The sequence below is a fragment of the Xyrauchen texanus genome, chromosome 45 (genome assembly GCF_025860055.1).
Source record: "Xyrauchen texanus isolate HMW12.3.18 chromosome 45, RBS_HiC_50CHRs, whole genome shotgun sequence".
Lineage (NCBI taxonomy): Eukaryota > Metazoa > Chordata > Actinopteri > Cypriniformes > Catostomidae > Xyrauchen > Xyrauchen texanus.
Window position 1 is genome coordinate 11,367,856 of NC_068320.1, and position 16,975 is coordinate 11,384,830.

The window sequence follows — 16,975 nt, forward strand, 5'->3', positions numbered from 1 at the left end:
AAGTAATCCACACGACTCCAGTCTTCAGAATCCATATCTTCAGAAGTGATATGATTGGTGTGGATGAAAAACAGATCAATATTTAAGTTCTTTTTTACTGTAAATCTTCACTTTACATTCTGAAAGTGGAAATTTATAGTAAAGAAGGACATAATGATCCGTTTCTCAACCAAAGTAAATGCATAGCTTCAGAAGATATAGATTTCACCACTGAAGTCGTATGGTTTACTTTTATGCTGCCTATGTGATTTTTGGAGCTTGAAATGTTTGGTCACCATTGACTTACACTGTATGGGCCTAGAGAGCAGAACAATTCTTCTAAAAATCTTTGTGTTCAGCAGAAGAATGAAAGTCATAGCTGGTTGGCTGGTCTTTTCATCAGTGTGTACAGCAGGGGGTCTGCAATATTTTTGTCATGAAATGACATTTCCTGTGCCAAACCTCCACCAAAAAGAAAGAAAAAGACAGACAGAAACTGTCCATGCAAAATAAAACTTTTATAAGGTTATTACAATGTAGTCTTCAACTCATGTAAGTGGTCGATTAATACATATATTTCAAAATGATTGTTCATTTCATTGAGTAAACCTGATGAGTGTCACGCTTTGAGCGGGTTGTGATGAGCGGTGGTCACATGAATGGTTTGTCCAGGCTGCGCACTTAGTTCAGTGCTGACTAGCACTGTAGTCACACTTTAAAATTTGTGATGTAGTTGCAAGGAACTTTAACATGTCGATGGATTAAAATACATACTCCTCTCTCATTATCGCTCATGTGTGAGTGATTACAAATGCCAGAGGTGGATCATACAATAATTAGCGGACCCCCTTATGAAGACCCATGCTGTAATGGAATAAAACTTGAAAATGTGGTTGACAATTTGATTTGAATGCATTGCAGTGATGCATTTCAGTGTTTCCAAGTGTAAGCAGAAAGTTAAATGTTTTAAACACATTAAATATATTGTATTTATGTGTATTTTACAGTCCAATACAAAAAACTAAATATTTTTCTATGGTCAAAATTGAAAATATACATTAACCCATGCAAGCCTGATTATATTTAAATAGGAAAAACTGAGTGTGGAGAAAATGAAAATAATCTGAGTATAATATATTTACAGCTTATATAAAGTTGGAACAGTGCAGTTATCAAAGCCCTATTATAAGTCAGAAAAAATATTTCTAAGATGTTCAAAGCTTGCAATAAACAGCTCGTTCTACATCCCTCGGATAATTCTTCTGGAAGATAGCACACTAATAGCACATAAAATTACAGCTGAAAGTTAATCATTAACTTATTTAATGAAGGTAATGATCATTCCCGTTAGAAGTCCTGGAACTCTTTGAAAAGTGTTACTGAGGGCCAGTTAAATTTCCATCTTAGTAGCCTGTTTGAGCCTTCAATGTCATTGCAAAAATCTTTTCGAGAGGACTTTCTTTGGTTCTGTAGATATTAACCTTTCAACATAACCAAAATAGTGTTATAATAGTTAACATCCCCAGTTATTTTATTACAAAATAAATGAAAATATTTAGGTATACACTCCTATGATTATTCAGATTGAAGATGGTGTCAATATCTGATATTTGTCTATATACACTGCACACAGGAGAGAAGTACTGGATAATGTGGTAATTCTTCTACAATATCCAATACTGTCAGTATTTTCTAAAATCAATAAGAAAATGTTTTAGCATACTGCTGAAATATAATGAAAATATAGAGAAAACTAAACATTTCATTTTTTGAGACCTATAGCAGATACATTGTTACTTCTGTTTTTTTGAACCCTCTCACAATACAAACAAACCGTTGGTCAAAAAAAATTTAATCATAATTCTCAGCATAGTAAAACCATTTAGTCTCTGTCTTTTTTTCTACTATTGTCTGCTTTAACATTATCTCATCCCTGCTGTCCACCAGCTGTGGGCCTGCTGCTTTAGCACAGTTTGTTTCTCTTGAGGACTAAAGTGCAAAATGGTCAAAATAGCTGTGAGTGTTTGCTGGCGCCCTCTGGTGTCATGGAGTGTGAGAAATTTATAAATGACGTTCTTAAGGTACTCAAGGTTGGCCCCATCTCTTCCCTGGTCCCGAATTTGCTTGTCCAGCTGACTGCGAAGCTCAGCAACCTCCTCTTCATGTCTTTCACCATTAGCAATCAGCTTCCCTTGCAGCTGGTGCAAGTCTTCCTCTAAACGATTCTTTTGTTTGCGTAAGGCGGATACCTCCACCTCTTTGCGTGCCAGCTGTTCGGCGTACAGTAATAAAGTTGGCTCATTTGGCCCAGCAAGTTTCAGAGCTTCAGCGATAATGTCACTTTCTTCTTGTGCTGGATCACACTCCTCTTGGACAAAACCTTCCATCACTGGGCCGTTATTTGCGCCATGCTTCTGATGGCTTCCGAAGCCGATCAATGCAGCAGCCCGAAGCCGCTCCAACTCGAGGTCTTTTTCTGCCAGCAGGGCCATGGTGCGATCTCTCTGTTTGTGCAGTTCTTCCTCAAGCCGCAGGAAATTCTCCCTGTGTTGAACATCCAGCTTCTCAACTTCCTGTTTATGGGCCTGCTGGAGCACTACAAGCTCTTGTTGACGCTCTTCCAAGTCTCGTTTGTGCTGAGCTTCGGCTTCATCGGAGACGATGCGAAGGTTGATGTACTTCTCCTTCAACTCAGATAGCTGGTCGCGTGCTTCCTCTAACTCTTTGGCCTGGTTGCCATCTTTTGTATTCTTGTTTTTCAGAACACCTTGCACCCTCATTTTGTAGCGCTCAAACTCTTCCCTCAGTTGCCGGAGCTCTTGCTGGTAGTGGAGTAATGAGGTCTTCTCCCCTTCCGAGGCTTCCTGGTCCTCTTCTCCCTCCACCAGCCTCTCAATGTCTTGGTCTGGAGATTTTTGTGCAGCCATCAGCAGTAACTTCTTCACCTTCTCAAGCTTGTCCTTTAACACCTCTACGTTCAAATTAGAGTCTTCAATATTGAGATCCAAGGTTGTTGTCCTGCTGACTGCAGCAATGGCAAGGGTTTTGTTCTCGGTGTCGAGTTGAAGGATTCGTTCTCGTAACCTCTGAGCATTCTGTTGGTCCTTCTGTCTGGTTTTCTCACAAGCACCCAGTAGTTCAGAGAGCTCAGATACTCGCTCCTCAAGGCTGGCCACTCGTGCCTCCTCCATTTGCGCCCGTTCTCTTAGACGGTCATCTGCCTGTGCTACCTGCATAGACATATTACACAAGAGAATGAATGTTTAGGCCATTATGAAGGAATTAAGCCGTGGTCACATTACACTTTGCGCTCCATTTACTTACCGAAAATGCAGTCTCAGTTTTACATATTCAACTTTGGTGAACTTGGTGACCAGCGAATTCGTATTATGAAAAGACATCTGACCAATAGAGGATCGAAACGTCACACACTGACCTCTTGGCTCAATACAAAGAATATATATTTAAAAGCTGCATGTTTTTGATGTTGCAGGAAAGTGAGTAGATGGCACATTTTTTATATACACTGCTTTAGAAGGTTAAATTGTACTTAAATTGTATAAATCAATTGACAAAACTTATACCTATATATATAAATCATGGTTGTAGCTAATACTATTTGTCAATTCAGAATGAATTGTGAATTACTTTAGCAAAAGGGATGCAAAATTGTAATTTTAAATAGAAGGACGCTGAATTAAAATTAATTAATTGATTGAATTTATATTAGAGTCATTTTTTTATCCCCTTTTCTCCCCAATTTGGAATGCCCGATTCCCACTACTTAGAAGGTCATTTGGGTGGCAGAGGACAAGTCTCAGTTGCCCCTGCTTCTGAGACAATCAATGAACGCATTTTTATCACGTGGCTCGTTGTGCATGACACCACAGATACTCGCAGCATGTGGAGGCTTGTGCTACTCTCCACGATCCACGCACAACTTACCACGTGCCCCATTGAGAGCGAGAACCCCTAATCATGACCATGTGGAGGTTACCCCATGTGACTCTACCCTCCCTACCAACTGGGCCAATTTGGTTGATTAGGAGACCTGGCTGGAGTCACTCAGCACGCCCTGGATTCGAACTCGCGACTCCAGGGGTGTTAGTCAGCGTCAATACTCGCTGAGCTACCCAGGCCCCCTAATTGTAGTTTTTAATATTACATTTTATTATGGAGTATGCATAACACATAAACATGCAACATCTGTGGTATTTCCCGAAACATTAGCTCATATTAATTATCAATGTTTGAAAGGCCACCATTATACATTTTAATATTTGACATTACCAGTTTATGGACCATGATGGAAAAGCACATTATTTCCCAGATAATTTACCCCAAACCTTGCGTTCAGACCAGAGGCGTCGAGAGCGTCAAATCGACCGGAAGTCATTCATTTTCTATGACAGCCAGCATCTCTGAGGCGAGAAGTGGCGCGGTGAGTCTTGGGCGGTGTGGGCGACAGAGGAAAGTTCAAGTGCAGCCAACATTATGTAATTAGCTTTGACGCGGTTCGGCGGCAACCTATTGGAATATAGAAGTGCTCCGCTCTAGCGAAGTCTAGAGAAAACAACCTTGTATACTTTGGTTCCCACCAAACATTAGTTCCAAAGACAAAATGGAGGAAACTAATTATTGCCGTGGCAGCTTTTCCTGTAATATTTGATCTGTCCCTGTTTGCTTACAGGGATATAAATAAAATAAAAAACGATGAGTGGACAAATGTGTCTGAAATTGTTGGTGTGCCAGGGGAGTTGATGAAGTGGATATTATGGTTTATATAATAATATATTCAAATATTTCATGAGGATATAAGCTACTTGTGATATATCGTCAAAAAGATACCGGTCGACATGTCTGGATGTTTTGTGGCCCCTTTAAATATAGTTCACAAAATCAAGCACTCAAAAGAATATTGCCGCCTATTTCAAATACGTCAGAGTGCCCACGAATTTTCGATAGCGTGGTTGGCAGGGCAGCTACAGCTAATTTTGACGCTCTCGCCGCCTCTGGTCTGAATGCACGGAAAGTCTTGAAAATGGAGCAAAACATTATTAAATATTCAATAGATTAAAATTGATGAAAATAATGTGCTGATCATTTTGTGGTTTATAGTAAAATTAAGTTCTTGGCAACGTTCAATAAGATGAGGAAAATTTTATTCTACAAATCAGGAAATAAATGATGGCAGGCTACATTACTTAAACTTACATTTTGAAATAAATATTTAAATAAATCATCAAATACATAATTAAATCATAAAACTCAAAATTATTAATCATTAAATCACTAAACAAATAAATAAATGTCCCTTGTATTTCATTTTAGCACTAGTTTGCATCCATTTTCATTGGGTTAATTTTTCATTTAAGAACGAACTTTGTGTATTTATTTTAAGGGTTATGGCTATAGACACATAAACAACAACCTAACAAACTACAGTGGGCATCCACAGTAAATATTCATAGCTGGTCAAAACGAATTATGTAATTATTTGTTTTGTCACAAAACTTTGGTTGAGCTAATGAAATTCCTCTGTGTGAAATTCTTTCTTCTATAAATAAAAGTTCCAGCAAATGACTGGAATTTTCTTACTGCCATGTCAAGCTGCTGTACCTTTCTGATCTCCTGTTGAAGCTGCTGATTAAAGTGAGCTTTGAGCTCCGCAATCTCTCGCTGGAGCTCCTCCACACGTGGGTCGGGTTTGCTCTTCTCCACCTCTGCCACCTTCAGGCTCTTCCTCAACTCCTCCCGTTCATTAGTGAGGTCTTTCAGCTGCGCCTCATAATCTAGACCTCGATCTGCTGCGTGCATCGCTCTAGCTAATGCCTCTCGAGCATCTTCCAGTTTGAGCTCTGCATCTTGTCTCAGACCCCTCTCCTCCTGCAGTAGTTTCTGGAGCTCTCGGAGCATGTGTGCATGATCACCCTGCTCTTGCTCCCGTTCATGCTGCTGGGTGATGACGCGGGCTTTGCTTTCCGCCAAATGTTCCAGCAGGCTCTGGTGCTCCGCCTGGTGCTGCTTCTTATCTTCTTCCATCCTGTCCTGTAGTTCCTCCAGTTCCTGCTTCATCTTCCTCTTGTCTGCCTGAAACGAGGCCTCCATTCTGGACTTCTCTTGAGTGACTGTGGCCAACGAACTAGTCAGGGTGGACAGCTGTGTCTTTAGTTGGATGACACGGCGGTCTACGTCCATTGCAGCAGAGATAGCGGGTGGCAGCTGTTCCATACATCCGCTGCTGCTGGTGCTCATGCCACTCTCAGACCCACTTGCCTCCTCAGATTGCTGGGGTAACACGAGTTGGCTCGTGGCTCCAACAGTGGCTCCATCTACAGCGCAGCTTTGGTCCCCTTCTGTTAGATCTCCTTTAGTGCTGTTGCTGGTCACACTGGTTGCTGTATCAGCAGAGGCTGCTGTGTCTAGGCTGTCTTCACTGTGAAGGGAACAGCGGTCATCACCAAGGTCAGATGGCAAATGTTGTTCTGTTCTTCCACAGCTTTCACCTCGTTGGCTTAGGTCGACCTCCTGAGAAATGGTCAGTACCTTCAGGCTGGCTTCCAAAGCCTCCTTTTCATTAAGTAGGCTTTGGTATGCTCTGACAACATCTTTGAAGCGAGTCTGATACTTCACAAGTTGTTTCTTCTGCACGTCAATGGTTTCAAGCAGTTCCTTCTTGCTTGGGCCTCCACCACCGAAGCTCACACCAAACTTATCCATGCTGTGTCAGTCAGGTGTCATCCATTCAGATATAAACAACACCTGCAGGACAGCAAAATTAACACAGTTGTATGACTACCAAGAAAGCAAAGCAATATAGAATCCACTTCAATATCCACTATTTCGATTTTTGGAATGAAAAGAAAGCACTGGCCAAACAAATAATGATAATAAAGTTACTCTCTTACAGATAATCATTTACAACGTTTTAAATCGTTTTATTGTTGACAGTTAGTCGAAAACTTGTATTGTGCTCTTTGCCCTGTATTTCAAGGTAATTTTTACTTTATTTTTACTGCTCATATCATTGTTTGTATGCTCATTCTTTAGCCGGTTGGAAAAGTGAGAGAGAATTGACACATAAAAGCACATTGCACATTACAGTTAGACTCAAGTGCATTGTAAATAAAGCGTGAACTGAAAGTGCTCTTGTCTTCATTTACTATTCATGAAGTTTAATTAACGTCCAAAATATCGCTCTTACCTGAATACGTGTCTTGTTTTACTTCCTGGCTATGTCTAGAAGGTAACACCCCCGCAGCATAAGTCTCGCGAGAGTCTCATTCGCGGTTAGGTTTAGAGATAGGGTTTTTGGGAGATACCAATCGAAAGTGATCATCCCTATGCCCTACTCACTACAAAGCTCTTAATGTGGGCTCTCTAAAGAGAGGATGGCATTACAGCTTGAACGTATCCTTCACTAAATGTTTTGTAAAAGGCCACTTTTCTTACTTTTGTTTGGAACGGCTCTTCGAGTGGCGTCCCTTTCCCAAAGTGCACTTCAAAGGCACAAAATGCCGTTTGGGAACGCCCCCAATGTCAGAGTTCAGTTTATGTGCAGGGGTTGGCTGCCGTCTCTTCCTGGTTGAGAAGTGACGTAATGTTTGAGTGAAACAAATAAAAGTTTGAAAGTATTAAGAGAAGAATATGTTCTACCAGATCAAAGAGCGCTAAATCGTTGAATTTTGCTCACTAATATAATCTTTCATAATATACTTCGAAAAACATGCTGCATTAGTGCCGGGAACCTGGTAAAAAGGTTGCTGAAACGATGAACTGAATAGTGATATTTACATATATATTTTGAATATAATATATATATAATACATATATATATTAGTATATATTTTGAATACTAAGATATGTACTGAATTCATATTTTGTTTTAATTTCTTCATATTTAACATTATATATATATATATATATATATATATATATATATATATATATATATATATATATCTATCTATCTATCTATCTATCTATCTATCTATCTATATATATATATATATATATATATATATATATATATATATACACATACTGGCAGCCAAAAGTTTGGAATAATATACAGATTTTGCTGTTTCGGAAGAAAACAAGATGGGTCTTGTGACAGAAATCAAGTATTTTTCAGCCTATGTAAGGTGCATGGTGAGTTCAAAGAGGCACTCGACGTTGGTGTTGACGCCCTGATGCGAATAATAATCGCAGCTTCACAATTGCTGTAACAAAGAGGATAGCCACAAACTACTGGCAAAATGACATTGTGAAGGATGAGAGAATTGCAATTAATATGCAACATATGGGGAAATTAGTTCTTCCAATTAGTCAGTCTCACATTTAGACTTCAGGAAACATTTAATGTTCCTTGAATTGGTGATATTTTAATGCATTTCTACGTTTATATTGTGGAAGGTGTTGATTGGAAAATGTTCACAAAGTATTATATTGCTACATATGGATTGTTTTCTTTCCCAAGATGGAAATAAATACATTTTGACAAGAAGTATATATAGTGTCAAATTTCAGAACTTATACTGAATAATTTGATTAATCGCGATTAACTAAAAAAATCATGTGATTAATCGCGATTAAAATTTTTAATTGAATGACAGTACTATTTATGCTATTAATGTAAAGATGTTACATTTAATATGAATCCCTTAGGTGTTAAAATTACATTTAATAGTAGAGTAAGAAATTATGTTTATGGTTCTGCTGATGTGTTGTGATGTAAGCCTTGAGAAGAGAACTTTGTCTCTGAGGTGCCAAGTGCCTAAACATGGAAGGATTTGTGGTACATTCACACACATTATCAAAATCACAAGGGTCAATATGCCCTGTTTCCACCTAGGCATGTTGTTTGCTTAAAGAAATGTAACCAATCGGAGTTCATCCTTAGAACTGTTAGAGGTGCAATAATCCTGGACTAAAAGGTATCAATTGTGTTTGGTTGATTTTGAGACTTCTCTTGACAAGCTGCTTGCTCTTGTGTATGAGAACTTTGTCTCCCGGTACCGAAACAAACTGTCTTCTCTAGGGAAAGATACAAAGACTTCTTACGAGTTTCCTTTAGGATAATTTCCCAAACATATTTTTCACGTTCAAGCCACATATGCATCTGAAGGAACAGGTCTCTCTGAGGGGCTGGACTGGATGTCCAATGAACTATCAAAGCACTGAGTATGGAGAAGGACTATCAAGAGCAGGACCTTAATGGATGAAATTTGAGGAACTATGAAGAAACAAAGAAATACAAGATGTCAAGAGAAATTTTTTTCGAAATGTTGGTTTAACCTTGACATTAAAGACTTTGCAATAAGTTCCTATTCTGAAGCACTTTTCTGTATTTTCCTTCCCCATTTTCATTGTCACCCTTTCCAGATATTTTTAGACTCCCTTAATATACCTTTAATTCATTTTGGCCTTTTATTGTATTAGTTGATTGTATGACAACTATGAAACAAAGATGACATAGCCTATATGGTTTTGATAATGGCAATTTAAAATTAAAACTGACAATTTAGAATATGTATATTTTATGACTGGGTGTGTTTGGGTCTAAAGCATAAGGAACTTGGGAATGATCTCAAATATAAGGCATGTGTTTACAGAATTCCTCTCATGGAGTATGCTATTCCTGAATGCAGCACAGTAAGATCAAGTGAAGGATTCCTACACTTTAACTGAGCTATTGCCTATTGTGCGTTGACATTAATTAACCGTAATAAACGAACATTCAATCTTATAGTTGCTCTGCTGTAGTGCTGTTAATGAAATTAAGTCAGACAAAATCTCTTTTGTAAATTCTAAGCAGCTTCAAAGTTTTTGGTACCCGTTCACACTGTATAGACCTACAGAGCTTAAATATTCTTCTAAAAATCCACGTTTGCGTTCAGCACATCTGTGATGGAATGAGGGTGAGTAAATGATGAGAGAAATATTTTATTTTTTGGTGAACTATCCCTTTAAAGCTAATCTTTGTCATGCAAATGTAAAACACAAGCATCAAAAGCCATAGTGAAGATCATAACAATTCTAGTAAATATAGTTAGTTAAGAAAAAAAAAAAAAGATAATACAAGATCAGAACATGACATTTAAACTCAAGTAAAGGCTATAGCATTTAAAAACTAATTTAAGGTATTGAATATTTATTGCTTATACCACAATTCCATGATTCACAAACTGGGGGGAAAAATGTTTTTAAATATGCATAGTACTTTTATATATATTACTGTTAAAGCAATTATTGTAAAGTGTGATTTCTAGCCAGTTAATGAAACACATTTGAAAAATTAGTGCATTTTAGTTTCTGCTCAAAGGAAAACAACCATTTCATGACACCTGTGAAGCCCCTGCTTTCGTCTGAGAATGACAAGCTCTCACTCCCATGATGCAATCAGAAAACATACATCAAACATTATGATCAATAACACCAAGTGTAACTCCAGTCTATTACAACCCTGCATTATCATATGATGATGTTATGATCAGCATCAAAACATGCTTGCATATTTGTGCAAGAAAGTTGTAGGTTAATGGATTGTATAGGTTAAAACGTAAATTCACATATATAATATATTCCCTAAATCAAGTAAATGGGCTTAAATCATTGACTGTCTGTTTTTAATCATACACCAAAAAAACATCACATGTAGCCTGTGACATTTCAATTGGACAAGAATAATAAACAAGCCTACAATGGTTCAATTCAAACACACCTGATACCACCAAACTCCCAAATCTGTATAATCAAAAGTCTTCTTACAAAAGTAATAGAGGATGATTGCACTAAACATCAAGTGGTTGTAATAGCTGGGTCATTTCCATGTGAGGGCACCATTTTGAGCTTGTTATTGTGTGTGCGTGTGTGTGTGTCTGTGTGTGTAGGACCAGTCCATATAATTTTTCTCTACTAGACAATAACAGGTTCCCGTTGGTTGATGTGCCTTTTGATTACAAAAACTTTCTGTCCGGAGATAGTCACGGCATAAACATAGTCTTCAAACATCACTGTGAACAAATCAGAAAATAACATCAAGACCTTTATTAAGTGATGGCTTAAAGCAGATTTTGTGGATTGCCCAGCTCAACTATAATAGCGTGTATGTACCTCACCTGACATGCGTTTGAAAGGGGGCTCAGCGTTCCCTTGCAACCTAAAGCGACAAGCCGTTCTGACCATCTGCATGATCATTCCTGCCGTGTGCTCGTCATTCTCCAGCTCTCCTGCGGACTGTAAGACAACAAAAGACAATTTACAAAATAGTTTACTTACCTCTGAATTTCTACATTAACAGCAGCATGTTTTCCTTAATATGTGAATTTGTTTGAATTTTCCAGGATATGGATTTTTAAAAGTACACTAAGAGCAATTTCAAGCCATTTAAATGTTTTAGAGCCATGGGTAACTACAATAAATTATATCCAATACAGAAGATTCAATTATGTTAAACATTTGATTAATTTCCCTGTTCATTTAACATTTAAAAAATTGGCTTTTTTCAGCATCTGTCCTGTTTACTCTTTAAACTGTTCATGAAGAGTGCTTTGTATATAAGAAAAGGGATGAGTTTTTACTGCACATTAAAAGGAATATTCCAGGTTTAATACAAGTTAAGCTCAATGGACAGCATGTGGCATAATGAAGATTACAAAATATATAAATAAAACTCATCTGTCCTTTTCTTTAAAAAACAAAAAGAGCAAAAATCTAAGTCACAGCGAGGCACCCACAATGGAAGTCAATGGGGAAAATGTAAGTGAATGTGACCAATTTTTGCAGGGTTTAAAGTAGGGATGGGCATTTTGTCTACCCGAGTACTCTGACTAATTACTCAGAGTACTCGAGGGGCAATTACATGTTCATAACTGTACTGTATATATAATATCATGCCTGACAAATGTCTATGGCTGCTGCATTGTGTCTTGTTGTTCCAGTGTATCGTCTATTCATTATAATAGGCTGTTATAAAATAATCTGGTACAAAATGTACAAAAGATTGCATAATCAAATTATAATGCATCATATTTTGTCATTATGTGAAGATTCACTGCCCAACTCTGAAAGAATGTGCACAACGCGCATCTGTCTGTTCTTCCTTACTGTAGTAAGCTTAGTAAGGGTGCACCAGTTTTTTTAGTGACTGTCTGAACCATCTATTTTCAAATAACAGGAGATGCCAATACCATTGCAATATTTAATATACATGTTAAGTTGAAGTTCAGTTTTGAAGATGTTGCATTGTGTTCCATTTAAATGTGCTCTGTCTAGCTGTTTGAAACACTCGCCTGGTGTACACTGCCACACACGCCTGGTGTGTATGTGTATGTGTATGTGTGTATGTGTGTGTCCAAATGTTCACTCTAGTGAGGAAAGCCATGATGCTCTGTATTGTTGTTGCTGTGATTCAGGAAGGGTTACATTAAACTCGGAGTGTCTGAATTCCCACCTTTCAACTGAGGAAAGTGCAACGGAATGACACTTTATATCGAATATCTAACTTGGAAACTCAAGCGGAAATCTTCATTAATTTCATTGAGATGCAGGTGTGTTACATCATGCAGGGAGGTTCAATCAGCGACAATCACTTTTATTAAATAATATCCATTAACGAGGCAAAGTTCGTAGATTAAATGATAATAAAGCATGTTTGGCAAATGTTTTGCAGACGCAGTTGTTCAAAACTTGGTTAATTACACTCTCTTTGTTTTGATCATTGTAATGATAGCATTGCAGCGTCGTATCAGTTTGTTTGCCACGAGAAGTCTCTGATAATCAATGTACCCCTCAAAGTCACAACGTAATCAATCTCAAAATTAAAAATAAGCTCCCCCTTTGACACGTTTGTGCTTAGTTGTCAGATAATTGTCACTGAATTTCGAAGTGAAAAATCACATCATGCGTGATCACTATCGATCATTGCTGCCACGTCCGAGTACCCCAGTCCTCGTGCCATCCCTTGTTTAAAGGCAGAAATGTGAAGCTGATCATTTTTATAAAATGATATTACATTAATTCTTCTGTTAAAACTTGTGTATTATTTGAGATGTAAAGTTATTTATATCGTCATTTTTAACAGTTGTTTTTGGATTTGTTGACATTTCATCTTCATGGTTACGAAGTTATAAAATTGGCTATAACTTTACTCAGTAAAGGTTAGTAAGTGATTTTATAACACTAAAATCATTTTAACACACATATTGTTCATGTCTTGCAGCTATACTTTTGAAACAGTGAGTGTTTTAACCTTTACAGATCCTTCACTTCCATTGCAAGTGCATCATAGGAACACAGATTTTTGCTTTTTTAAAAGAAAAGGAGGGACAAGTCGAAATTAATTACTGGTGTGGTTATGAACATTATACCACAAATGCTGTCGATTGAGCTTAATTGGTATTGAACACAGATTATACCTTTAAATGTTTAATAACTCACCGCAAGAACACCGTCTTCACTAATAACCAAATACCCAATCTGGTCGGGTATTCTTTCCAAACCCTGGGTCAGAGCTGTGGTCTGCAACACAAAAAGACACTTAAAGAAAGAAAACAGTGACCGTGGTCATCTGTCCAATGGTTCCTCATAGCTGACAAATATTGGGCAATGTTTAATAACATAACTACTCTACTTTAAGACACACTAGCGCACATCACAACAAAACCTTTGGTAAAAAAATAAACGTTTAGAACGGACAAATACATCTAAACTAAAATGTGAACTTGCCATTTTCTTGACAGTGCAGATTATGTTTTACTGTCGTCTTCCTTTACCTCCCGTCTCACGTGACCAGCGAGCAAGCGTCACCTCAAAGGCGGCTTTTATGTTGTATTCAAGCATAAACTTTCTGTTTTATATTTCATAAATATACCATATTTGCTAAGACTCCTATGAATTTGATAAGGATGTGGCCAATAATTACCAAATTCGCACAGTATTTACACTTGCTTGCTAATAAACACAAACAGCTGACTCCGGATCAGATTTCCCGTCGTTATCACTATGACTACGATGTCTTGTACGCGAGTGGCGCTGATCCCAGAACAGTTGTCTTAAATGAGCGCTTAAGAGCTAGTCAAAGCGGAAGTGCAGGAGTCAGCTGATTAAAGCATATGATCCCGGAGGACAGGAAAACATTTAACTCATTCTGTCTGTTATTTGAGCACGTATAAGAAGAACTCGCAATGCCTGGACGAGGGAAATTAATCGCTGTTATAGGAGACGAAGATACGTGTACCGGATTCCTTCTAGGAGGGATAGGAGAACTAAATAAAAATCGGAAACCAAATTTCTTGGTGGTGGAGAAGGACACGAGCATCACAGAGATAGAGGAGACCTTCAAGTAAGAGCCAAGATTTTAAATGGCTTTATAATTTAGTATACGAATATCAATATCAATCTAATATAGTAAAGATATTTTGACTGAGGAAAGTGTATTTGCATACATTATAGTCCCCAAACTAATTCCTTACATGACATCGAACCAATTCAAAACATATCTGGTCTTGATTTACAGGAGTTTCCTGGCTCGCAATGACATTGGTATCATCCTCATCAACCAGTTCATCGCAGAAATGATTCGTCATGCCATAGATGCCCACATGGAGTCCATCCCAGCAGTGCTGGAGATTCCTTCAAAAGAACATCCGTATGACGCCTCCAAAGATTCCATCCTGCGACGCGCCAAGGGCATGTTCTCCGCAGAGGACTTCCGATAAGCAGCTACCGCTGTGGGGTCACGATCTGACCTAAGCAAAGGAGGAGAAGAGATGAGAGTTTTGTGTCATGTTGTTTACTTCTTGTCCTCCTCCATCTTGCTGAAGCTTAAAATGATATTAATAAGATTATATAATGTACTTGAATCCAGTGTTGTTAATGTGATGTTGTGTGATGTGCATTCTTCCATTCCTATGTTTGAAGAATGGTTTATGTGTGATCGTAATGAAAATAGTTTTTAATTATATTATACATTTGTGCCCCACCCCATTGTATATATATATATATATATATATATATATATATATATATATATATATATATATATATATATATATATATTAGTACTGTGCAAAAGTTTTAGGCACATAAGGTGTTTCACAAAAGCATTTGTCTTAAGATGGCTATTTATATCTTCAGCTTTAGTGTGTCAATAGAAAATATAAATGTTAGACTCCCAAACGTTACTTTTGCAAATAGAAAAGATTAGAATAGAAGAACAGGGAGCCCTGCAACAGATGTAATGGCCCCCACAGAGCCCCCACTGAACATAGTGTCAGTCTGAGGTTACATAAAGAGACAGAAGTAATTGAGACAGGATAGAATTCTAAATAGATGGAAGAACTGTGATTAATTCTCCAAGAAGCTTGGAACATCCTATTCTGTCAATAACCATTTACCTGTGTCCAGGTGTACTTAGTAGAAATGGTGCTGTTTTAAAGACAAAGGTGGTCACACCGAATATTGATTTAGCTTTTTTATGTTTACTTGACTTGACTGTATGACATTAAGTGGTAAATGAAAACTATGCCATTATTTTTTGAAGACATTTCACTATGCAACATTTTTCACAAGTACCTAAAACTTTTGCACAGTACTGGATGTATATCACAAGAAATTATGATAAACAAGACTTCTTGTGAACTATCATTTATATTTGAGGAATTGAATGTGTCTTTCATCTTTAAAAATGTAATATTGGAATGCAGAAACCAACGTCCACTTAGTAAGCCCTCCTTCAATCTATCTTAAACTAATTAAACATTTTTATCCAAACCTGTGCTGTATATGTCATAATGTTTTTCAGTCCGAGCATTGCAAACATGAGAGCCTTTCACAGTGTGCTGTAATAAAATGTTAAGTTATGTCTTATGAACTTTGAATTTGAGTTTATTAAACGCATTGAAGTCTGACACTCTGTCTATTGGTGTTGTTTAGTGACTGTCTTTTTTTTCTAAAAAGTGTGTCCAAAATAACTTGATTTATTCTTTTCAAAGCTGCTTAAAATTGGTTTGGTATCACATTTTGATTTAATGACAAGAAGTCAAGTAAAGTTTAAAATACATTTTTGTCTGGCTTTCCACAAGAATAATACAATCCATGTAAGAAATGAGGGTAAAAGCATCACATCCTGTTTGGTCCCAGTTCCTGGAAAGCATTGTGTAACTGTCATGATGGTCACTCACATATCAAACAATATGGAAATTCAACGGGATCTTATAATAATAGATTATATATCTAGACCCTGAAAATGACCATGTCCATCATGTTAAACTGAGCAATTTATGTAAATTGGTTTGACTCGTAACAAAAGATTGAATTGATAGATTGATTGAGAACTATTGGACACAATATTCCTTCTCTGCTTATTGTATAATGATCGAAACAATCTTTTTTGATAGACCTGCTAGTTAACTGAACCAGTTTCAGCCTAAAGAGTTATAACATGATATAACACAACACACACACACACACACACACACACACACACACACACACATGTTGTGTTTCCATGTTTTATGGGGACTTTCCATAGACATAATGGTTTTTATACTGTACAAACTATATATTCTATCCCATGACCCTAACCCTATCCCTAAACCTAACCATCACAGAAAACTTTCTGCATTTTTAGATTTTCAAAAAACATAATTTAGTATGATTTATAAGCTGTTTTCCTCATGGGGACTGACAAAATGTCCCCACAAGGTCAAAAATTTCGGGTTTTACTATCCTTATGGGGACATTTGGTCCCCACAAAGTGATAAATACACGCTCACACACACACACACACACACACACACGTAGTGTTTCCATGTTTTATGGGGACTTTCCATAGACATAATGGTTTTTATACTGTACAAACTTTATATTCTATCCCCTAAACCTAACCCTACCCCTAAACCTAACCCTCACAGAAAACATTCTGCATTTTTACATTTTCAAAAAACACATTTTCAAAAAAATAATTTAGTATGATTTATAAGCTGTTTTCCTC

At 37.3% G+C, this 16,975-nt stretch overlaps 3 protein-coding genes across 4 annotated transcripts; 1 reads left to right on the forward strand and 2 right to left on the reverse strand.

Moving 5' to 3' along the window:
• Window positions 1-252: 252 nt before the first annotated feature.
• Window positions 253-7,479, reverse strand: gcc1 (GRIP and coiled-coil domain containing 1). 2 transcript variants are annotated; one of them, XM_052118694.1, is made up of 3 exons: window positions 7,432-7,479; window positions 5,599-6,741; window positions 253-3,209 (listed from the first exon to the last, which is right to left on the reverse strand). In XM_052118694.1, exons 2-3 carry the CDS (start codon window positions 6,697-6,699, stop codon window positions 1,902-1,904), a joined length of 2,409 nt encoding a protein of 802 aa, XP_051974654.1. In that variant the 5' UTR covers window positions 6,700-6,741; window positions 7,432-7,479; the 3' UTR covers window positions 253-1,901. The 2 variants fall into 2 exon arrangements, with proteins under 2 accessions (XP_051974654.1, XP_051974653.1); XM_052118693.1 differs by lacking the exon at window positions 7,432-7,479 and adding an exon at window positions 7,184-7,413 and having other exon boundaries at window positions 254-3,209.
• A 2,435-nt stretch (window positions 7,480-9,914) lies between these two features.
• On the reverse strand, window positions 9,915-13,913 carry LOC127637585 (ragulator complex protein LAMTOR4-like). The gene is made up of 4 exons (XM_052118723.1): window positions 13,708-13,913; window positions 13,420-13,500; window positions 11,100-11,217; window positions 9,915-10,994 (listed from the first exon to the last, which is right to left on the reverse strand). Exons 1-4 carry the CDS (start codon window positions 13,708-13,710, stop codon window positions 10,897-10,899), a joined length of 300 nt encoding a protein of 99 aa, XP_051974683.1. The 5' UTR covers window positions 13,711-13,913; the 3' UTR covers window positions 9,915-10,896.
• A 163-nt stretch (window positions 13,914-14,076) lies between these two features.
• On the forward strand, window positions 14,077-14,965 carry atp6v1f (ATPase H+ transporting V1 subunit F). Its single transcript, XM_052118722.1, has 2 exons — window positions 14,077-14,323; window positions 14,498-14,965. Exons 1-2 carry the CDS (start codon window positions 14,166-14,168, stop codon window positions 14,697-14,699), a joined length of 360 nt encoding a protein of 119 aa, XP_051974682.1. The 5' UTR covers window positions 14,077-14,165; the 3' UTR covers window positions 14,700-14,965.
• The last annotated feature ends 2,010 nt before the right edge of the window (window positions 14,966-16,975 follow it).

Coding starts and splice junctions, on each gene's coding strand:
- atp6v1f (XM_052118722.1), top strand. CDS start 14,166: ATGCCTGGACGAGGGAAATTAATCGCTGTTATAGGAGACGAAGATACG. Junction 14,324..14,497: donor GAGATAGAGGAGACCTTCAA/GTAAGAGCCAAG, acceptor CTTGATTTACAG/GAGTTTCCTGGCTCGCAATG.
- LOC127637585 (XM_052118723.1), bottom strand. Junction 11,218..13,419: donor GTGAAGACGGTGTTCTTGCG/GTGAGTTATTAA, acceptor GTTGTCTTACAG/TCCGCAGGAGAGCTGGAGAA. Junction 10,995..11,099: donor CCCTTTCAAACGCATGTCAG/GTGAGGTACATA, acceptor ATTTGTTCACAG/TGATGTTTGAAGACTATGTT.
- gcc1 (XM_052118694.1), bottom strand. CDS start 6,699: ATGGATAAGTTTGGTGTGAGCTTCGGTGGTGGAGGCCCAAGCAAGAAG. Junction 3,210..5,598: donor TTCAACAGGAGATCAGAAAG/GTACAGCAGCTT, acceptor ATGTCTATGCAG/GTAGCACAGGCAGATGACCG.